This window comes from Pelmatolapia mariae, linkage group LG6 (genome assembly GCF_036321145.2).
Source record: "Pelmatolapia mariae isolate MD_Pm_ZW linkage group LG6, Pm_UMD_F_2, whole genome shotgun sequence".
Taxonomy (NCBI): domain Eukaryota; kingdom Metazoa; phylum Chordata; class Actinopteri; order Cichliformes; family Cichlidae; genus Pelmatolapia; species Pelmatolapia mariae.
In genome coordinates this window covers 7,573,130-7,597,388 of record NC_086232.1, presented here as the reverse complement: position 1 = coordinate 7,597,388, position 24,259 = coordinate 7,573,130, and the positions used below count along the sequence as shown (strand labels likewise).

Here is a 24,259-nt window from a genome sequence, read left to right as displayed (position 1 = left end):
GAAAATTACAATACGTATTTATGGGTTTTTTTGTGTGCTGTTGCTTGGCAACACCACATCGGGGGTATTTACAGTTAATAAAAAGTGAGTGACATTAGCTTGGTGTATTAGAGGTAAATCGCTCATTTGCTTTAAGAGCTAGAAAGAAAGCTTGTGTGTTTGTGTGTGTGTGTCTTTTCTTTTTATTGTGTGTGTATATGTAATAAGTGCTCACTGAGCCTTATCTTTGTAGATATTTAACTCTTTGTGTGACCGAAAGGCCTTTGTTTTTTGTGCTCTAACATCACTCTGTGTGTGTGCGTATACAAATATATTTTCATATTTGTGTGCACACATAAAATAATATGTTGCTAAATGTTTACATTTTCATTTAAATAGTTTTTTTTCCACATTTATTATTATATCGCTTTTTTTTCCTTTTGTGCATCAGCAGAAATCTATCCCAGGAGAAAAGCACGTTGTCATCACATTTCCTCCTTAAAAGAACGATTGTTTTATTCCACGCGGCTGTATTTTTGGTTGCTGCCATTTGTTGTTTCGATGGGAACTGTGTCAGCTGGCATTAACGTCACATCTTGTCTGTCTTTCACAGGCTTTGAAAGCATCTTGGAAGGCTTGTTTGGGCCGGGACTAGTCAAAGACATCACCCTTTTCCAAGGTAAACATGCAAAACAAACAAATCAGCATTTGCAAATACAACTGTATACAAACGCACCGACCATAGTTAGCAACGCAAATGGCAGTCTGTCCTACCAAGTCTTTGGCAGCTGACGTACCAAGTAACACACACGTGATGAAACTGTGAGGGGAAAAAATGGGAACTTTAATAAAATGAAATAAACAAAACAACAAAATGGATATTTATTGAGAGAAAAATAAAATAAATCCTTTTTATCAGTGACAATGCTGTTTGGAAGGACTAAAGTCATTTTCATCTTGTGCTCTGGAGAGCTTTTACATATTTCTTTTTTAAAAAAAAAAACAATAGACATGTGCATACAGCAGGAGCTCAGCTCTCAATTTAGCTTAGTGTTATTCAGCGTGAGAGACACTATGGACCTTCAATAAATATATACTGACATGACAATGAGCGACACAGCATCTCCCCATTGATCTGTCTTTAAAACATTTATTGCCTACAGAAGTGACGCTTCTGCAGAAAGCATTTAGAATACAAAACAATATGATTAATTCATACAATAGCCTTTAATTTATGCAGGCCAGATGTCACTAAACAGAGCTGGAGAAGGACAAAAACTGGCAGCCTGGACCAGCTGAGCTTGATGGCTTCTCTGGTAATGAGGCTCTCACTGCTCTCTAATGGTCTGATGCTAGAGGAGCTGGTAAACGGCTAAATACAGTGCAAAAATATAGTGCCTTAAATGCATCTGCTACGACTGCATTCACGGTGAGAGCACGAGCAGCAGAAACAGGGCTCGGTCTGAATCACACAGCTGATGTCACAGATCAGCACCACCCTGCAGATGTGTCTTCATGTTACCTGCTGACTTGAATGTGGATCTGCACATCTGTATTAAAATATTAAAATAATATTATGGTGTATGCAGTCATTCCTCTTTTTCATAAAATCCAACATGCCAGGTCTTTTAACCTTTACTTGAACCTTTATGTGATTTTTCTTCTGTTATCTTAGATTCTTTTAGTTGTAGAATATTCAAATATTCGCCTCTTCAAATTTTGTTAGAAGATTTAGCTATTTTTCATATCCCTTCGGCAGAATCTCTTTTTCCCAAAAAATCCATCAAAAAAAAGGAGAGTAGAAAAACTACAGACTCAAGAACAGCCCTCCCTCTTTGCTGTGCTTATTAGGTGAGTGATTAGCAAGGCCTCAGAGAGTTCCAGAGAGCAGCGCAGCATCTTCTGTTGCTTTTTCCCTGAGTGAACACTTTGCATATAAATATAGGCCAAGTTACAGCAGAGCCATTGTCTTTATCTCTTATGTATGTATGTTGATTTTTTTTATTCACATGTATTACTACCAGTTGATCATCATTTAAAGGCCACAGTCTACATGAATGTATTGCTCACCATGTCTGTCCCTTTATGTCCTGATGTCTGCTTATAATAATAATGCACCATGTCACATAGCTCACATAATCTAAAACCAGTTGCTTGAATGAACAGAACTACAGTAGAGCCCCTTTGGGATGTGGTGATATTGGATATTTGCATCACGGATGTGCAGCCAATAGATCTGCAGATCTGTGTCATGCTGTCAAGTCAAGGTGGACCAAAACATCTGAGGAATCTTTCCGGCACCTTGTCGAATCTATGCCACAAAGGATTAAATGCCATTTTATTAGGTATACTTTACTAGCACTAGGTTTGACCACCTTTTTCCTTCAGACCTGCCTTGAGTGTACAGCCTTTAGTGCACAGGTGTTGAACTCCAGGCCTCGAGGGCCGGTGTCCTGCAGGTTTTAGATGTGTCCTTGATCCAACACAGCTGATTTAAATGGCTAAATTACCTCCTCAACATGTCTTGAAGTTCTCCAGAAGCCTGGTAATGAACTAATCATTTGATTCAGGTCTGTTGACCCAGGGTGATATCTAAAACCTGCAGGACACCGGCCCTTGAGGCCTGGAGTTCGACACCCCTGCTTTAGTGGAAGAAGCGTTAAACAATCACAGTGTATGCATTTTCCAGCGCTCAATCATATGCTGGTTCCCCAGTCTGTCATCCAAACTGGTGAACCCCAGTGCATATGTAAATTTATGAAGTATATTTGTGGTTGTACAGCATTGTCTGTGTGATGACTGCTTTCATTCACATTCTGAAACTCAGGATGCCATAAACACAGATGGTGTGTTTGCATTCAGGTATTCTATCATTTGTGGCTCTTCCCCCATGCACAACACTCACGGTACTTATGGGAATTACAAAATGAGTTTTTACATCAGCAAAACCCAATTGTTACATGTTCTCATAAATATCATGTGACTAAAGCGAAGGAAGGCTGCCCGGCTCACTCTCTCACATGCACTCTCAGAAAAAACAAGGTCAACATGGCGTTCTGGTGTCATGTGACCCATCCCCCACCAACTTAAAGCATTTTTAAAATATTTCGGGCATGTCATTTTCAATCATGCATTACACTTGTGCGCAGACATACACACATATATACATTGTCTCCCAAGTAAAGCTGGCACATGAGGCAGCAGAGAAGCCTCCCTCACATAAAAACACAAACGCCTAGCAAAAGTTAATCTTTGTGACTTGAAGAGGAAAAAAAACCCAAACAGAATGCTGTCTCATGAATTATTTTCCCTCAAAGGGCCCTCACCCTCCTTTGTGTTTCCCAGACTTTCTGTCTAAAGCTGAAGTCAGCCAGCTCTCACTTTAGAGTTATATATTTACTGATTTGAGTCCTGTGGGCGCAGAAAACTTTCTCTGCCTGCGATCAAAATGTCAGAAATGTTAAAGGTCTGTTTAAGAAAGAAGGCGCTGCTACGTGATTCAGAGCAAGTGAAGCTGAAGTCTGATGATTGCAATAGTTGCCGATAGCTTCCATGTTTTTTTCTGTTTTTTGGTCAGTGGTTTGCTGTAATCTTGTGCACAAAACCAAGCATATAAACATAATTATGCAGGGTGCTGAGGGGCATACACTAAGATATGCAAAGATATACAAGCTCACGTTAAACAGCATAGATGTACATTACAGAGAAATCACATCTGCGGTAGCTTGGAAACCGTGTAGCTCTTAATCTCAAACAAACCTGCGTTTTCTTAGTTTTCACGTTTATGAAAGCAGGCTGCTGCTGCTGCAGGTATGCTCAGCTGATTATGTGCATGTAAACAAGCCGAGAGCTGAGCAGGGCCCCACACACACACACACACAGTAAAAGCTTTCTCTAAACTGTGCCAATATCGCCTTTGTGTTTACTACTTGCACACACTCACAAATACCTTGAATACTGTTAGGGTGGGGTGGGGGTTAAGCTAGCTGTGGGACTGGAGCTTAATTGGCGCATTCCCAGGGATACTGTAAGTGGCACAACCACGGGGTTCAAGCACAGCTCACCTTTGACCTTTTTCATTCCTGCCCCGGAGACAGAGATGCACAAAGAAACCAACAGAGTAGTAACTGAATCGTCTGCACGTCTCGCAGGAAAATGATGGGAAGCTGGAGAGTTCAGGCACATATCTGCACACACACTTTAAAAAAGGGGAAAACTAGCAGACCCTATTTATAGGATTTGGACAGGTTCTTCTTAAAGAAGCATGCTGGTGTTCTTCCTGATCGGATCTTACTTGTGTGTCTTACTCTGCTGTAGGGTGTGATCATGAGGTGAAACAGATTAAACTTTTAGCCAGAGGGGACAGAAAAGCAGCGGTTGGGATTTAGTTACTCTTTAACTCCAAATCCTATTGGTTATATTTTCATCTTCAGATATTTCATTTTTGGCAGCCTTTTGTCTTGTTCAGTACAGCGCAGCGTGAAAATCCATTTTTAAACTTTCTTTGTAATCGATTACACCGAGGCATCAAGTGCAAAGGGAGTGCTTTGCGTCGCCTCAAAACAAATAATATAGCTTTTACAAAACTGATTGCAGACTTGATGTTCACTGTAAGGGATTATACAACTCAAACAAATTGGATTATTGATTTTCTAATCTTACAAAGTAATGGAAGGTCATGGTATGGCACAAAGAAACAAACAAAAACTCCTGGAATGTCATCTGCTTGTCACTTGCTATTGCCCGCCTGCCCTCGTGTACTCTGTTTTCATGCCTTATTGGTATTATTTTGTACATTGTGCTCTTTTTATACGTGCGCCCCTGCTTTGTTTTTCAGTTATTGTCAAATTATAAATGCGAAAAAAATAAAAAAAGAAAAAGGAAAAAGAAAAAAAAAAAGATAGAAATTTAAAGGCATGGATGGACACAGTTGCCGATATTAGCTTGTTGCAGAAACATCTATTCCCAGCACGTATGCCAGCTCACAGTCGACACAAAGAAGGAAATTGAAATAAATACGATTCCTTTAATCAAATTGACCTTACTGTGAATAAAATGTAGATTATCTGTATCAGCAGTGTAAAGAGTGCAAGGATGAGTGGAAATGCATGCAAGCCATAAACCCAACAAATGGAGAAGAGAGATGGATTGTGCAAACCCGGCCCTCTGATAAAGCAGTCACTGGAGCAGTGCCAGGTGTGGCTCCCCTATGGACCCACCTCTGCTACTCTGCCCTCCTCCCACACAGAAACACGAACAAGCAGAGTGGGGAGGGGTCATCACAGTAACAAGACAGGACAGGGTAGAATTGCTGAACATGGCTTCATGTACAAATGGTTTCTTTATTACGTCAGAGTGTACTGTATATATTTACATTTCTGCATGTGATGAATGCAGCAGTAAAGATGAGCATCAACATATTTTTTTTTAATATTCTACTGTTTTTTTATTTGTTTTTGTTTTTAAATGTTGCTATTCATTTGGACCTAAATAAATCAGGCGGTTCAATCCTGCTATTTTTCTAAAACTGCAAAAGATGAAGGGTTTTTTTCTTTCTTTAAGGACAATACTGTACAATAAAGAAAATTACATAAAAACAGAGCTTTTACTGCTTTGTCTTGAAATGACTGGGTAATAGTGACGCAAGAAGAAAAAAACCCCAAATGAATCAAGCACAAGAAATATCGAGTTGTTTAATGAGACCGAGGGCATTCCTATACATATGGAAACAAATGCATTAAAGCAAAGCAGTTTGTGCTACAGATATATCACAGCAGAACTGCAGGCATCCCTGTGTGATGTTAAAATGAACATCATACACCTTACATTTATCAGATTTTCACAGTTTAAGGAATAAATTCTCACGTCGTAACACTTTGTGAAACACTTTCACCTGAGATTCAGCGTGTCTGCTTAGTTGCTGAAAAGGTGTCATTTTGGAGATGGGAAGTTTTGAATTGGCACACACTTCATGTTCACAGGATGTTCTGATATTGTTCTGTCTCTCTGTGGAGCTGACTCGTCCCTCCTTTTCCCTCCTATATATATATGGTTTTAAATGGAGGTGTAATACCATGGCAACAGCTCAGCTGTAGCCAGTGTCCTCAGCTCAGAAGGTGCTATGTTGGTAAAAATGTATTTCTGCTGCTGACATCATCTAAATCAATCATCATCTAATCATAAGAGGACAATCACAGGATTATTATTGATATGAGAAACCACTGATCAGAGGTTGTTGTTGTTTTTAATTGGATTATATGGAGCTTTTATGGTTTATGTCATACATGTTTAAAATTACAAAACTTGATATTTTGATTTCAGCTTCCACCTCTCCATCAGCCTGAGATGAGATCAGAACCACACACCCAGTAATATCTGTCCATTCTGTGCACAGAACAACAAAACAACAACAACAAAAAGTAAAACTAGTCAAGCCTCCAACAGCAAATAATTAATTATAAATGTTAAGTGAAAAGTAATAGTAACATGCAGCTAATTTGTTCTGTATAAGAGTGTTTACACACATCACCATTTTTGCAACCAGAATTTTCTGTAAACATAAATTATTGTGCTGACGCATTTGCATTTATAGTAGAGAAATGCATTATATATTTCTATACAAGTGTAGAAATATATCTTTAGCTGCTCAGACTTGCTTTAACCTCCTAAGACCCGAACTCTTCCACGGCATGCATTTTTAATTTCTCTTTGATATTTGGGCATATTGGGGCCCGATGAATGTAAAAACAAAGAATTACCAGATTTTTTTTTTTACCTTAATTTTGTTTTTAAGAAAAATAAGAGGCACATATGAGGATATTCGTTTAAAATTTTGATAGAACAGTAGCAGTATAATGTCCTCGTAAGTGGATATCAGGCCCTTGTAGAGCAAAATTGATTATTTTGGTCTAAATAACCCAAAATGTGATGTCCACATATGTGGACGGCAGGTCCTAGGAGGTTAAATGTGATTTTGTGGTTGCCCACAATGCTCGTGTGTATTTGATGAGTTAGATTCTCTTTTGAAATGTGAATTTAGAGCAGAGTAAAACACCTGCAGAGGCAGAGAGTCTGCACACTGTCAGGATTTTGGCTTAATGATATGAAGCTCATAAAACTATAAGGAGACACCAGTGAACTTTGTCATCCAGAAAAACACATTTAAGAGAAATCAGTTTTGGAAATTGGACATTCTTTGTGAAGACGGCTTCAGGGCGTGAATCCCTCAAACTGATCCAGATATATGCACAAAGACGTCCACGCTGCTTTTGGAGGTCTAAGGCAATAATGTGACTGATACCTGATTGAGCTTATCTGTCAGTCACAGGTGTGGTTCATTTTTACACAGCATGCTTGTGGAATGAATCGCTGGAATTTAGTCAGTCACTGTAATTAAAAGTGAATCACTTTATTGCTGTTGTTGATCTGGGTGGTGGTCCCTGAGCTGTCAGTCTCTCTCGGCTTATCAGTCTGGATTTCTCCCTCGATTCATATACACCTCGCTAATGATCTGCACCTGGATATTCAAACTGAATAATTGTAGTAGTGCCTTGCAAATCAAGTAAAACACACAATAAACCTTCACCACGTTGTTTTACTTTGTTTCTACTGTTACACTAACAGATTCTGCTCCCGGGTAGCGCATCAGTCAACTTATGAGATCCTGAGCATTATGGGAGTTTGAGTTAGTCATTAATTGCATACTTTCTGTCATTCAGACTGCGAGCCAGAGGAAGTGTCTGACTGGTCCTTTGATGAAAACTGTCTCTTCTGCTGCTTAAGACGTGAGAAAGTCAAGGTAGGTGGCATTGCAGTTCAGTCTCCCTTTTAGATAAGAACTCTCATTCTAATTACATGGCTGTGATTTCACAACTCTTCAGAAGCTGCTGGGTGGTATCACTTTTACCTCACAACACGAAGGTGCCTGATGTAAATGGAGCAGGGTTTTTTTTTATATATATAATATGGAGTTACATTAGGTTTTGTTTTCACCTGAATAAACTAATGTTAGCTTTTTAGCAGCACACTCGATTGAACAATTTGTTTCAAAGAATAAGCAGAATACAGAATATGGGGGGTGATGGGTAGGGGCTGCATTTTATAATGTTTAATTGTGTAATTGTGCTGTGGCATAGCTGGGTTTATTTATTTCATACTTTGAGTGCAAAGGAAAACATTTTGCCTGCTTTTCTTTTTCTTTTTGTTTTCATAAATGTGGTTAATGGGAATTAACCACATTAAATATTAATTAGGAGAGCAAGATACAAATACATAACTTAATACCCACCCTTTCTCTTCCACATATCCAATTAAGAGTCAAAGGGATGCTGGAGACTATCCCAGCAGTCATAGTGTGAGAGGCAGGATACATCCTGGACAGGTGACCGGTCTGTTATAGAGCTAGACGGCTACATTTACACATGGGGTTAGGTCACCAATTAACCTAACCCCATGCATTTCTTTAGACTGTGGGAGGAAGCCAGAGTACCTGTAGAGAACCCCAACTCACTGGGTTTCAACCCAGGATCATCTTGCTGTGAGGCAACAGTGCTAATAAACCACACCACCATCCCTGCACCTAACTTAATAATTGCAGCTTTTGTCCAAAGGAAAAAAAACCAAGAAACTTTAAAATTTTTAAACGGGCCTCAATATAAGATGTGTATTAGAACACACTTTTATTATCTAAGGCTTACAAATAAGATGTAAAGGCCTTGAATAATGTATAAAAACATGTTCCACTGAAAGCGTGCTGTGAGTGTGGAGAGGGGGAATGTTTCACTGCAGTCTTGTACAAATTCAAAAAAATAAAACATGATGTGCGTTTCAATTAGCTATTTCCTCGCTAACATTGTCGCTAACAGAGGTGAATGCTGCTGTCTGCCTGATACAGCACTTATGTTACTTTCATGAAGCAGCTCATTTTCTTTGTCCACGTGTTCTGTATTTTAGTTCACTGCCAGTTTTAAGCTTTCTATTGAAAAATACCACATCTTTGTCTCTCTCCTCCTCCTGGTGCACTACTTGTTATTTGTGTTGTTCAACCATCCATGGTCTTGACCCCAATTTAGCCTATAAAAGGACTGTGACATAATGATTTGGAGGTGAGTGAGTGTGTATGTGTGTGTGTGTGTGGAAGGAGGAGGAGGATGCTGACATGATTGTAAATTAGTTGGTCTCCCACAGCAGCCTAGATGCTGGTACACCCTCACAGTTTCTTAGCCAAAAAAAGCATCCTGAACAGAATAATAATGAGTTTATTGGACAAGCTTCTATTTAATATATACAAATGCAAGCATGTGTTCATTGTGCTTCTGCTCATTCTGCTGTGCAGAAGGCCTTCGTGTTTTGCGGCCATTCATTGTTACCGCCCTCCGCTGCACTTAAAAATGAGGAACAAAAAGAGCAAGGATGCTAGGGGGCCCTCAACAGTCTCTGGATGATTCCAAGTGGGCTCCCTTGTTGCATGTGGCCTCCACTCTCTTATCACCACAGTCGCCATTATAAACACCGTAGGGGGTGATGTGGATGAAAAGAAAAATTCTTTTTTAAAATATCAGAAGAAAGTAGAAACGACTTGTTAGTCTGGAGGCTGTAATAAGAGATGAGTCGCATATCTTGTGTTAATTAACATATCAATATTATCATATGCTTTTGAATGCACTTCTATGAGGGCAGTTGATTGGGGGAGGGACACTGAAGTCTAAAATATGCACAATAATTTATAAGAAATCATCTTATAGCTTTTGCCTGTCACAGTGTTCATTAGCAGACTTTTTGTCTTTTCATTTGTTTTTGTTCGTTTTTTTAGCTCAGGGTAAGTACTTTTTGGGATGTTGACCTAATGTATATGTGGACACATGTATGAAAGAAAGGTATGTGAGAATAAACAAGGAAGGGAAGGAAGTTAGGAGGGGGCGTCCTTCTGTCAGACATACATTGTTGCTTGTTTTTCGACTTGACCCTGGTCCGACCCCCAGGGTCGACCATCTGTCTGCTAAAAACATCCCCATTTTTCCACCACTCACTTCCATCTCCGAGCCCCCATATGCCTCTCCCTTTCTGCCTTTCTCTGCGCATGAAGCCATGTAGCAGTAGCTAACAGTAGCTGCGTTGTCAGAGCTCACTTGTGCATGTAATAGCATAATCACAGATAAGATATGAATAAAAAAATCTGAAGCAGTTATCGGAGCAAAATCAATTACACAAAACCTTGCAGGGATTCCAGAAGGGTTTTTTTTCCACCAGTATTTTCTAAATACTCAATAACTGTTAGCCGCTCACATAATGCAAACCATGGCACCTCAATTACATTCGTCTTTTACGCTCAAATACAGGTTTTTATTAATATGGTAGGGTTTCAAGTGCTCTCCCTGTCTCGCCATTATTACCCTCCGCTTGTTTGCGAGATGCCAGAGGAGCTTCAGTGGGCGGGAACCATCGATTCATTGATCTGAAGCTATGCAAACCGCCAGCAGAAAGAGAGCTGAGGGGTTAAAATAAAGAGAACAGAGACTGGAGAAAGCTTTTCTCATCTAAGTTCCTTTGTTTCCTACCACTCATGCACACAGACGCATACATGCACTCAAATTTCCTCTTTATTGTACTGTAAGGATCTACACAATCTAGCTGACTACCACAACAGACAACAATGGTGTTAATCTGGTCTCTAAATTAGGGACTATTTCTTTCTTCCACTTTCTTTCTCATTTTTGCTTTGTTTCATAATAATCTCTTATTTGTATGAACGTGTGTGTGACTGGGGGAGTGAGGCTTGTAGTGAAAAGCACTATATGCCATTTATCATTTACCATGTTTGCAGGCTAAAGGCCTTGATATCCTGGAAAAGTTAGTGGTTTGGATTAAAGAGACCCTCCCTTCAGTCAGACTGGGGAAAACAGTGGTTGTAGATCACATGCAAGATTAGAAATTAGTCTGCTCTCAGTTACAACTAAATGGGGTCAAGCATATGTGATCTGTTTGTGAGAATACACCAATTAACTGATAAATTCTGACGCAACAGTCGCCTCAAGGCGCTTTATATTGTAAGGTAGACCCTACAATAATACATAAAGACAAAAACCCAACAATCATACGACCCCCTATGAGCAAGCACTTTGGCGACAGTGGGAAGGAAAAACTCCCTTTTAACAGGAAGAAACCTCCAGCAGAACCAGACTCAGGGAGGGGCGGGGCCATCTGCTGGGACCGGTTGGGGTGAGAGAAGGAAGACAGGATAAATGACATGCTGTGGAAGAGAGGCAGAGATTAATAACAAGTATGATTCAATGCAGAGAGGTCTATCAACACATAGTGAGTGAGAAAGGTGACTGAAGAAGAAATACTCAGTGCGATATAGATGCTACATGATGGTGATTTAACAGCCACACAGTAACATAGCCACTCTTAAATTAGAGCAAAATTATTTGCAAACATGTTGTAATCTGAGAGTGACGACAGTCACTCCCAAGTCAACCGCGGTTGTTTGTTGTTTCGATTGCCTTGCTCACCCAGCATTTAAAGCTACCACACGCTCAACCTCTTGCAGTCATTTGTCAAATAAGAAAAATTTGATGCAATCACCCGGTAACCACTGAATTTTTAAATCCTAATTTTACTCCACAACGGCTGAGCCATTAGTAGTAGTAGTGAGTGAGTGAGTGAGTAGGGAAGTGAAGACGTGTCCTGCCACCACTTCTCCCTGTAGTGTTATGTTATTGTCATCTTAATAAAAACGTGTGTGTGTGTGTGTGTGTGTGTGTGTGTGTGTGTGTGTGTGTATGGCTTGCCCTGCAATATTTTCAGTAGTCAATAAGACTAGGAAAATGCAATATAAATGCATACTATGCTTGCCAAGATAAATAAAAAAGGCCAACGTATGGAGAAGCCTGCTTGTCCCCGCTGTGCAACCCATCTTCTGTTGACACAGAACTGTCGGAGAATTGTCGACATTGAGAGCTGGACATGTTTAAACAATCATAATGAAAAATTGCTAGTGGCATAATGCGGTGGTAGTGTGAGGGTATTAGTTTCTTTCTCACCAAACCTTTACTCACTCATTGGTCTCTGTGTGTTTGTCTGTGTAGGAGCACAGCGTGGAGAACGGTGGAGGCAGCCACGTGCTGTCGGAGTGTGAAGACTTCAAACAGGAGCAGTCTCGGATCAGCCGACTGGAGAGACAGGCTCAAGACTTCCTCAATGCTGTGTTCCACAGAAAAGGTACGACATACATACCCTTCATTAGTCATTTCTTCGTCAGTCATTATTCATTTACTAAATTCAGTCTAGACATGGATATCCAGAGTAATTTAACCCTTTATTGACCACGGGCCCACCGGCGGGCCCATTTTACAGGTAAATTTGAAGGGCTGGTCAATAAAGGGTTAACATGGGTCTATTTTAGAATTAATATGATACTTTTCCTATATATTTTTATTGAAATTTTCTTTTTTCTGTCATAAATATATGTTACATTGCTGGTTGCTTGTATTAAACATGTTTCAAATAATGATGTTTTAGCATATATGAAAGTAGTCCATGAATGCATGCTTTCAAACTCTATTTTAGATCATTTTATTCTACTTTTGAGTCTTCATGATGTAATTGATGCACCTAGTATTGTCCTCTCAAATTCATAAGTTTTGCTGTGAGAACATAAGCTTTAACTGCATGGTTTTTAAACATATTTCTAAGGGGTAGCCAATCAGAGTAAAGTTGGCTTAAATGACAAACTGAGAGTCTGCATCAAGGCCCAGTGTAGTAGAAAAATAAAGAATGTTTGCGTGATGGTTCAAGGCAATGTTAGTCTTTACCCTGTAACTCAGAAAGTTGGTCAGTTACCCACTGGTTGCAATACCAAGTTGTATGTAACTGTTTTCCTCAAATGGCAAATAATTTATTCATAAATAGCTAAACTATGTCATTTGCATTCTGTAGCTCAGCTTTGGGAACTAAAATAAATAGCTCTTGTAGAAATTATCCATCATGCTCAGCTTTAGGACTTGAATTGGAGAGGACACAAGTCTATGTTTGGGAGCAATGTGTAATGCCTGAGTGTCATCGATAACATGACAGTACAGCTGGAATAAAAAGGGGCCAGGGATCGATCCCAGAGGGATCCCAGATGTAACTTTGTCAGAGTTTCACATTTGGGACAAAGACATTTCTGCCTTGCAGGTAGACCCTAAACCGGTTGAGAAATGGGCCAGAGAGGCCGACCCACTTTTTCGACCTGTGCTAACAGTGCCATGGTTATTGTGAGAGGCCATGCAGGAAGCTCTGTAGAGTGTTACTTTACACAGTGGTGTTACAGTGAGAAACTAGTACTGAATTTGGGACGTTGGATACTCTCAAAATATGATAGGTGAAATCACCAGTGACGATTGCCACATACATACACCCCTAAGAAAAAGTATCACTATAACAGTCATAACAAAAATGCATGAATTTAGCAATGGACTTTTCACATAAAGACTCTTTTGGGGATTCATCTGAATTTGATGTGGTCTTACAATACAGTGGTCCCTCGCTATAACGCGGTTCACCTTTCGCGGCCTCGCTGTTTCTATGAGTTTTTTTGTGCAATTTTGCATGCTTTTTTGTTTTTGTTTTTTACATTGCATTGTGTTCTGCGTCCTGATTGGCTGTAGACCATTGTCAATCAATCTCCTCTGTGCCGTGTCTCCTGTACAGTACAGAATGCGTTCAGCTTGTCTAATTTACATAAATCTTCGATCGCTAGCAGTGTGACTCTGAAGTGCTGTACTGTATGTTTGTAAGTTTTCTCCCAACAAACACAGCAATGTCCACGAAATTTTTTGCACCGTGAAAGGCACCTGCGGTAGCACCCAAAAGGCAGAGGAAGATGCTAACCATCGCACACAAAAAGTTATTCTTCTGGACATGCTAAAGGAAGGTAGAAGTTAACATATTTTTCTGATTATAAGGCGCATTAAGCGAAACAAAACAGTCAGATAAATCAAACTTTACTCAACTCATTCTTCTTGCTTCCTCTACTTCCGTACCATTGATTCATTAATGTTAAATTCTCTGGCAGCTGCTCTATTCCCATGTTCTTGACTTGAAAACAGGGTTTGATCTTTGGTTTCATTCTATAATACTGGACTTTTTTTTCTATGAAGGTTTCAACTTTGAGTGTTTAAACAAGAGAGAAAAGTGTGAAAATGTTCATGCATGTCTGAGAAAAGTGTATACAGTGTATAGTGAGGGGTTTTACAGCCTTAAAATATCTATACAGTGGTCCCTCGTTTATCATGGTAGTTACGTTCTAAAAATAACCTGTGATAGGTGAAATCCGCAAAGTAGCCAACTTTATTTTTTTACAATTACAGTGGAACCCCGACTTACGAATACCCCGTTTCACGAAAAATTCAAGTTACAAAGGCACTGAACGGCAATATTTTTGCCCGTGTTACGGCAAAATGCCCGAGTAACAAAATCCGCTGGCTCTGATTGGCTGAGCCTACAATGTCCAATGTCCTACAATGCCTTCCGAATCATGTGACAACCCCTTGGCTTCCGTACTTGCGCTTCGCTGTTCCACTTGAACGACGTATTGTTGTTCTAGTTAGCAATTAGCCTATAGCCTATCGTTCAGCATCGCCTCAGTCAAAACGCGCGATGGGTGCTTCGACTTATGAAAATTTTCGACTTACGAAAGACCCTCGGGAACGAATTAATTTCGTAAGTCGGGGTTCCACTGTATTATAGATCCTGAGACTGATTATTCTTTAGGCCATTTAGGATTCATCTCTGTCGTCCATGACACTGATTATTAAGCCATGGGGGGAGTTCATATAGTCTTTATCACTTTTTTAAAAATATTTTATTGCACATCTGTTGTATAGTAGCCATATAACAAATGTGAGTAAATTAGTTTTGAATATAAGTCTGTGTCAAATAAGCTTTTTGAATCACCCAATAATAACAGTAGTTTGCATGATATCAACCATCATAGCCGGTAACACTTGGGATAAAAGTGCAAGATTAAATCCAATTTTTCTTGTGACGTTTAAAATAATTACTGTTTCACTCAAAGGGTAATGAAAAGGAAAGAACCCTACGTGTCAAAAAGGTTCAAAAGTAACACCGACGGTTGTTTGGGAGAACTGGTCAGACTGCTGACTTTGCTAAAATGTAAGAGTCCACTTGATGACCTTTACACTAAGGCAGATGCAGTGGAATGAAAAACTATCCAAAATGTCGAGGTGCCCGACAGTTGAGGAGTTCAAGGGCTTCGGTTAATCTCAGAAAAGTCACAGTGCAAACTTTCACGTACAAAGAACACAGCTTTATGAGGAGTAAATATGTATTTTTTCTAAAAACAGATCTCAAGTATTTAGCATTTAAAAGGTTAAATATTCTTTGTTCACACTTCAAGGGAGACAGCGCAGATCATATTTTTCACAGATGATAAAATTAATGCAGCCTTTTTGTTGTCAAATCTTTGTCAACACGATGCCAAATATTTGAGGTGTGACACTTGATACTGCAGTGTGAACGCAGAGTTGCTGCCGCTTAAATGGAATATTTGTTAAAATCGTCATGAAATGTTTGTGCTTTTTGTTACCTTTGAGAGCTTCTATTCTCCATTATCTGACACATGTTAAGCCGGCCTCCTCTGTCATTTCCTGTAAAAGGCGCTTTTGCAAGAATCCCTGTTTCTTACATTTTCAATTTGACTCTTTCCTCACATCTGATTTAAGTCACTTATTATGCATTAGGGCATATCTGGCATTATGTATGCGCTATTATTCCCCTGTTCCCATTGAGCTAAATGTTCGCCCCAGCACCAGTCTTACAGGTTTAATGTCAAACCAGAAGTGGACATGATTTCATCAATACTTGGACTACATCCATCAAATTAACTGATCCATATCTGCGGAGCGCTTTGGTCATGCAGTTAGTCTCTCAGTCCAATCAGAGACTTTCTTATTTCTTCACTCTTTCTCTCTCTCTCTCTACAAAACAAGAATTACTGCTGTAGTGCTGTTGTCTTACACTTTCTTTAACTGGCAGGAACATTCTTTTGAACTCTTAAACTCTGTTCACTGCCCGCTACTGCTATTGTGTCTTCAGTGGTGAATGGAGTCACGCTGAATGATCTGCTAAAAATTAACTGAAGCATATCGGGCTCGAGCCATTGGATAAACAATTTGGACCCACATCACATGGCCAAAAATTCCTTTAGCATTTCCTAGTTTGACTCCCAGCTGGCCGGCCCTTTGCTCCACATTTTCTGTCTGCTGCAGCTGTCAGAAATACTAATATCTATATTCAATTGTAACTTAAATTTTTTTAGTTGACCAAAATTTCTTAAAACAAGTTGAACCAAGCATTCAAGTCGAGCCGTGATTTTACATTTAAGTTGGCTGTTCACCTGCCAGGGACTCCAGATGACCGTTACTATATAGCTGGTATATTTCTATGATGGACTTAAGTGCTCATTTTAATTAATGTGCATTTCCCCTTTAACATAAAAAAACATGAAGAAACTGTAGACATCAAGCTTCAAGCTTGCCTCAAGCTGCTTAGTATTGTAAGGTAAAGACCCTAAAATGATCAGCTTTGGTGCATCAGTACGATCACCTTCTACTGAATATCTGAATATTTGCTGAGTTGCCATAAATCCCGTTTTTATTAAGAACACATCATGTTCTGTCCTGAGGCAGGTGGATGCTTTGTGACGGAGGTGAACTGAGTCTGGTGCAGACTGTAGCTGTTGTATTTTTAATTTTTTTTCCAGGAGGAAGGAAACAGATGTTTGTCAAGTCAGTGCCCAGCCTCAATCAATCTGGCTTCACTCACACAGGGAGAGATGCCTGTGGAGCTGCTATATTTAGACAGAAAAACAGTCCCACAGGCATAGGCATGATGTGGCGCGCACACACAAACACACACACACACACACACACACACACACACACACACACACACACACACACACACACACACACACACACACACAGTCATTCATACAGTAACAGATCCACAAGCACGGTTAGGCACAGAATCACTGATCTGACAGCGCCTGTGGTCATTTTGTATCATGAGAGAAAATAATGTTTAGCAACAACATGTAGCGCTCTGAGAGCGCAAACCTCCACCCGAGTAGCTTGCTCTCAGGGCAGTATGTACCTTTAAGGGATTAGTATTGTGTTTGTAGATACTTTCTTCTTTTTAAATGTATTTAAGGAGTTTGTAGTGCAGGAAGTTTTTTTTGAAATTTTTTTATTTGGCCAGTTGAAATCAATGTAATTTACTTAACCTAATTTTGTCTGTAATTATTGTTGTTATTTATGTGGATTTACTGCATGTGTTGCATTCATTTCATTGTTTGGTGAAATTTGTTTAAGTCTTTAGTCACAAAAATGTATTTTAAAAAAGTAATATAGTTTTACATAGCTCTGTATACCATTATTATCACTTTTCCTTCAGATCAATCTGTTGATGTTGAAGGAGAGGTCAGAGGTCAGATGTGACATGATGTTTTAAGTCTTTATGCAGTGCTTAATCTACATTGACCATATACACCGCACTTGTAAGAACCAAAGTTTCTAACTTCTAAGGCTTTTTGTCAACCAATCAAGAAGTTGACCTTAAAGATCTCGGTGGATGTAAATGTTCACGGATCGTTACCATGAACCCACTCTCATGCCACTCCAACAATGTTTAACATTTGCACTCCAAACTAGAACATACACAGCAGAGCTGTATGTAAGAATGAAAATATGTTGAGTTAATTGACCTGGGCATTAGTCACATTTAGGTAAACAGCTGTACAGTGGCTTCACTTATAATGCCTTGCAGCTTGTATCAATATAAAAACTATGACCTAAGAATTAAAATGTAAGATCAAAGTGTTTACCAGAATGTTTGTCCTCACATTGCTTCACAAAATCATCAGGAAACCACACGTGTTTCACAGAATTGCACATTTTGTCAAAAACTGTTTTTAAAAAGCTAATATGGGTGTATCATCCTTTGCACTGAAGTAGTGGAACCATGTTTGTAGTCTTTAGTGTATCAGCAGCTGATAACCTCAGCTCACTGATATCTTTTACCAGAGCCCAACCAAGATGTCAGGGTGCAGTCTTTTATTTGGATCACACAGTGCAGGGGGTTAAAAAAAATCATCTTGTACAAATTAGGGTTAGATTTTGCAAAAGCAGATATCTGATGAATGGCTGGCAATGGCTAGCAGCTGTTGTATACTGGTGCCTTTCTCAATAGGCAGGATTAGTAGTTGTGTATCTTGTATGTACGGTGCATGTGATTTCTGGATTATTTCAGCACAGCTTCAGGATTACATTTTTTGGGCTAATGTATTGTTTGAAGGATTTGGGCTCTGACTCAGTGGCATGCGTGAATTTATCTGCATAATAATATATACTTTTTGCTTATAAGGAGTAAGTAGAGCTGACTTATCTGGGACAATGCCAGATTAATGGATTTAATAACAAACGAGTGTTGTCATTGTCACTGCTTTGTTGAGTGTGTATTAACCAGCGAGATCAGTGACCAGTGTTTGATGTGGATTTGTTTGGTCACAGCAGGAGGTCACAGAAAGTTCAATTATGAAATCGTTGGGCTTTTTCCCCCTAATTTAACTTCTGATATTTGCTGGACTTTGAAACTGTTATTTTTCTTAATCAGTTTAATTTCATATAAAGTGTCAATTTACAATGAAACTGCCCTCAAGATGCTTTATATTGAAACATAAAGACCCTGCAATATTAGAAAGAAACCGCTAGGCAATCAAATTAACCCCCTATGAGCAAGCATTGGGCGACAGTAGGGAAGAACTCCCTTTTAACAGAAGTCAGGACTTCTGACATGACCAGGCAGTAGCCGCCTATCCTGACTTGGTGTGAGGAAAATCAAGAGAGAAGAGGGCAAAGAGAAACAAGTGCAAAAACAAAACCTATGATAGAAACAAGACAAAATTTAATAATAAGCAGTACTGACATATAAGTGGACAAGGAATGCCCAGTGCACCATGGGAAGTCCCCAGCACAACTAAGGGCCAATGAGCATTATCAAAAAGGAAAGTTTGAAGCCTAATCCCAAAAGTATCCAGGCTGCCAGGAGAGGAGGGAAAAGTGCTGTGTTGGGATAATGTGGTACTATTTGTTCTTTAAGATGTGATGGGACTGATCTCTCAGGGCATTCAGTTCTAAATTTAACATGGAGCCAATGATGAGAAACTAATATGGTAGAAATATGACTTCTGTTTCTAGTTTCTTTCACTACCTGGATTTTTTATTTATTTATTTTTTACTCGTGTCTCAAGTATTTTTGTATTTTTAAAAAATGTGGAAGCCAAAATGCCCTTATTTATGAAACAAAAAGAAACTCAAGCAGATGATTTAGTTTGATTTAGTGTTGCGCAATCTTACAGAAACCAGTAACAGGAGGTGAAACCAAAGCATGTAATAATTTTGAGTACCCTTAAGTACAATTTGACCCATTTTTGTCAAACACAGTTGTAAAGTTCCTCTTGTAGATGATAGGAGTTGTTGTCTGTGTGATAAATGTTGCTTCAGATTTTCAGAATATCAAATTATTCCTCCTATTTGCCAAACCTGGAACATTTGCAGAATACTTTGTAGTAAGTAAAGTAAAAACTTGTCATGGTGATTGTGCCGTTCCATCTAAACTAAGAAATTGGGATGGGGGTCAAATATATATATTTTTTCATTTTAATAAATGAAATAATAATTTAAACACTGCATTTTGTATTTTCACACATTATGTTTGAAGATTATTATTATGTATAAAGATTGTAGGGGCTCCAACCAATATCTTCAGATTGCTAATTTTATCTAAAATCAGAAAATGCAAAAATATTCAGTTTTGATATAAAATGGAGAAAAAGAGCAAATGTTAAACGATGCTGAAAATCCAAACCATTCAAAATATGGGTTTGATGAAAAACTACACAAAAAATAAAAACTGCTGATTTTATTTTGTTGTCAAAGTGACAGATCAAATACTTGTTGGTATGTGGTGTCTGCACCATGTGGGCTGTTTGCCTGCGCAAATATATTCAAGTGAACACACTGCTGCAAGATCAAATCCTGGACAAACTGCTCTGAAATACAGTGTTTAGAGATGACATAGTGCAGAGCGTAAGACTGAAAACAAGAAGGAATCCTGGGAAATTGAGGGAGTTGTTATGGAAGCCCCAGCTGAATAATGGCAAGCAGTAATCTGTTGCACAAACTGATATCATGGTGTTTCCAACATCAATAGGCAGGCTTAAGCCCTTCTTCCAAGTGATTATTTGAGCAAAGCATCAGGATTACATTTTCGGATGAAATGGTATAAATAAGCTGCTGAGAGCGGCATCAGCTGAGCAGATTCCTGGAGGACGGGACGCTAACATGTTTGCTCTCCTGTTTTGTTCCTCTCCAGACCTCCCAAGTTTCTCAGACCCTCACATTCCTCTAGTGGCTCGTGAGATCATGCAGCGAATGATCCGCCAGTTCGCTGCCGAATATACCTCAAAAACTACTCAGGACGACCCGCCCCTGCCCAACGGCACCATGAAGGACCAAAGCCTGCCGAAAGCGGTGTCTCTGGCCCCGGCCCCCAGCTCTCCACCAGGGCCACTGGCTGCGCCAAACTCTCCTCCATCATCTGCCTCCTCCTCTCCATCCCCGACCCCGGGACAATGCTTCAGCCCCACCTCCGCTGCTGCTGCCTCGGCACTCGCCTGCACCCAGAGCAGCAACAGTACGGGAGCCAGTAATGGTGGGGGAGGAGGAGGAGGCACGGCTGCTGCCTCTGCACAGAATCCCGTCCTCAGCAAGCTTCTCATGGCCGACCAGGACGGCCCGTTGGACCTCACCGTTAAGAAGAACCAGGCTGATCCAGAGCCCAGCCAGCAGGGTGAGAGCAACGCACACACACACACACACACAGGAGGTGTCCACACACACACATGTTTCTGACCAACATGTGGGCTTTTTTTTTTTTTTGCGGCTTTTACGAACCAAAAATATGAACACCACAAATTTGGCTCAGTGTTTGTTTTAAACAGGCAGGGCGGGTCTGCTGTGCAAAAATACTTCCTGCTCCGTATTTAATACCAGTGTGCACAGACGACAAAAAGAATCAGACAAGAGTGTTTAAACAAAATTTTAATTAATGTATAATTCTTTATTAGTGCACTGGTAATTCAAATTTAGAGTTGGCTGCCGTTATTAAAATAATTAAAATGTAGATATGTAGAAAATGAATATAGAGCGGAAATGTGAAAAAAATAAATGTAAAAACACATTTCAAATTTTAACTAATAAGTATGACACTTTGTGTTTGTTCTAATCTTTCCCAAAGTATTAACCACACACTGGGTTGATTGCCTGGCTCAGGTCCATGATTAATGTTCTCATTTCTCACACTGACAGCAAACATTTGAAGCAGACTTGCACATCAGACGATACAATTCATTTTTAGTCGTCGTCACGGGCTGCGAATAATTGTTCATTTTCAACTTTAAAAGTGTGCACACGGTTTTCCTGACCGTGATCTCTGAAAAGACATGCTTCGAATCAAGCCTGCACGTGCAGCGCTTTACCAAGTCCGGAATTGTAGCTCAGGGCTCAATCTCTGTTTAATCAAACTGACCCAGCAGGGTGTCTGCAGTTTGATCACCGAGCAGGCTGCTGGGGTGAACCAACAGCTCACTGCCTCAACCCTCACAGTGTGACCGATGATCCACTTTAATACCAGCTTTTTTAGAGTCTGCTTACAGTAAGCTTACTTAATTTTTACAACAAAGAGACGTAGGCATTTAGATCCACCTCATGGTCACGAGCTATCTCTCTCTCTCACACGCACAAACAAGAAACGCCTTTTAAAGTGATTCTGACTCAATGTGGGCTCAGGAATCGTTTCAGTTACACAGCAAATGTAATTTCCGGAGAAGAAAAAGAGACACATTTTATTTGCTTCACTAATCAGTGTTATGTTACATCTGTGTGATGGCTGATTGTCAGCTGGAGCACTCTGCAGGCATAAATTCTACAGAGAAAATCATGTTTTCATTTAAAGGTGCATCACTTTTTTTTATCCATTAATATCTGTGCTAGCTAATTGTGCCGTTATTACAGCATTACATGTCCACAGAACACGTTTTTACCCAGTCTGCTGATTACACACCAAATGTCATCAGCAAAATATCTTAATATTAAAATAGAAAATTGTCTCTTCCGCTAATACTTATCAAGGTATCATTATTGAAGAGCCAATACTACTACTAGTAATAAAGAAAAAAATGTCTTAGAGCAATCTTAACTTAAGCGCAGTCTTTTGGCTCACTTTGATTGCTTTTAAATACACTGACAGCAGCATTTGAAACTGTGTCCATGTTTGTCGTGAGCATGCACATGTGTAATTATGATTGCCATAATACTAGAATTTCAAACTCTGTGTAGACACCTAGGAAAACATTGGTCGCTCCCTTCCATTGTTGATACTAGTGCTTATTTCCTGTGCTTGTGGTGACTTGGCAACGTATGTCATTGCTAATCAAATAGAGTTGGTACATTATGCCGCGCTGTCTCTGTCTACTTGCTGGCAGACTTTTCTCAGTTTCAATCTGACAATCTGGCATAATACTATTTAGACTCAAAGAATTGTGTTATCCTGTTAAATCAAGACTGCCCATTGTTGTTTCAGACTGGTAGGACTGCTCCAACGTTACCATCATGGTTTTATCATTGGGTGCAACCCACTACCTTAATCGTATCACCTAATGTGGTGATCAGGTGCTAATAGTTAAACTGCTAACAGGACAATGCACACCTCCCAGGTTAACATTTATGATAGCTGTGTTGTTGAAATGGGAGCTTTACTGCCCCCAGGAAATGTCTCATAAAGATCGCTGTCTCAGTCTTTAAGATGCTTCCGCAAGTTGTGCTGCTTGTCAGCTATTAGTGAGGGCAGGGCCTTTGTGCCTGTCTGTCACCAGCAGTGCTGTGTGAGGTTGGGTGTCAGCTGAAGGAAGTGAAGACAGCACTGTTGGTATCAGTACTGCTGCTAATGGGTATTTAATTCAATAGTAATTTTACTTATCAATAAATATCAGAATTTCTTTTTTTTAACAACCCTAAGTGTAATTTAACATTCGCTTTGTCAGAAATTCATTATTGTACTGAATTTACTGGAAGCTTGTGTTTTTGACCAGAGTGTTAATGTAACAATTTAAATAAATGTAATCGCTATTAAATGCATTTAAGGGTGAAACATAGAAGAGAAATCTGAAGGGTTTGTAACCTTAGTCGTTTTAATGTCTTCCTATTTGTCAGCCCCAGCCCTACTCTGTCCATCTGACACTTAAACATAGTACAGATTCTCAGCAGGATTTTTTTTTTGATTCCCGACTAATTTAGACAACCTTCTGAGAGTCACTGAAACAAAAAAAATCTGCCCGGCATTTGATGCTCGCCGGGTGTTAATTTCATAACCTACGAGTAACAGTTCGTAATCTGATTAGAACGGCTGCATAAATATTCATGTTGATGGGGTAACTTTTTTTTCTTATGACAGTTTAATACAGCGACACGGGGAGCTCGTATTACCACCATCAATGCATCCTGTAAAAACAAGGCATGCTAATGTAGAGGTCGATGATAATTAAAATGTTCATTAGCTCGGAGAAGGACCTCATTAGTGTAACTTGTTATGTGTAATTTATCATGGTTGTTATCCCTGGGCGTTTTCTTACTTCAGTGCATTTTCTTAAAGATTAATTTAGGAGCCAAAACGTGTACACGTACAGAGTTTGCTTCCTTGTTAAAAACTTGTCATGCGAATGCTGTATAGAATATGCATATGCAAGAATTACAGTATGTGTGCATGTGTGCATACTGTAATTGTCACAGTCAGTCTGGACTCTTTTTATATATGGGTAGCACGGTGGCACGGTGATTGGGTGGCCGAGGCATTTCTTTTCCAGCTTCCCCACACAGTCCAAAGACATGCAGTTAGTGGGGTTAGGTTAATTGGTAACTGTAAATTGCCCATAGGTGTAAATGTGACTGTGAATGTTTGTCTGTCTGTATGTGCTAGCCCTGCGACAGACTGGAGACCTGTCCAGGGTGTACTCTGCTTCTCGCCCTGTGGTAGCTGGGATAGGCTGGGATAGGCTCCAGATCCCCCTCGACCCTGACAAGGCTCCCCTGGATGGATGGATATGTTTATATATTTATATATATATATATATATATATATATATATATATATATATATATAT

General features: G+C 39.6%; 1 protein-coding gene across 1 annotated transcript in view; it reads left to right on the top strand.

The window, feature by feature from the left end:
- Positions 1 to 24,259, top strand: part of lcor (ligand dependent nuclear receptor corepressor) — a 77,651-nt gene that overhangs the window by 42,543 nt on the left and 10,849 nt on the right. The window contains exons 2-5 of the mRNA XM_063475097.1: positions 593 to 658; positions 7,698 to 7,777; positions 12,066 to 12,198; positions 20,416 to 20,892. Of these exons, the coding sequence (XP_063331167.1) occupies positions 593 to 658; positions 7,698 to 7,777; positions 12,066 to 12,198; positions 20,416 to 20,892 (756 nt within the window). The remainder of the gene's footprint in view (positions 1 to 592; positions 659 to 7,697; positions 7,778 to 12,065; positions 12,199 to 20,415; positions 20,893 to 24,259) is intronic.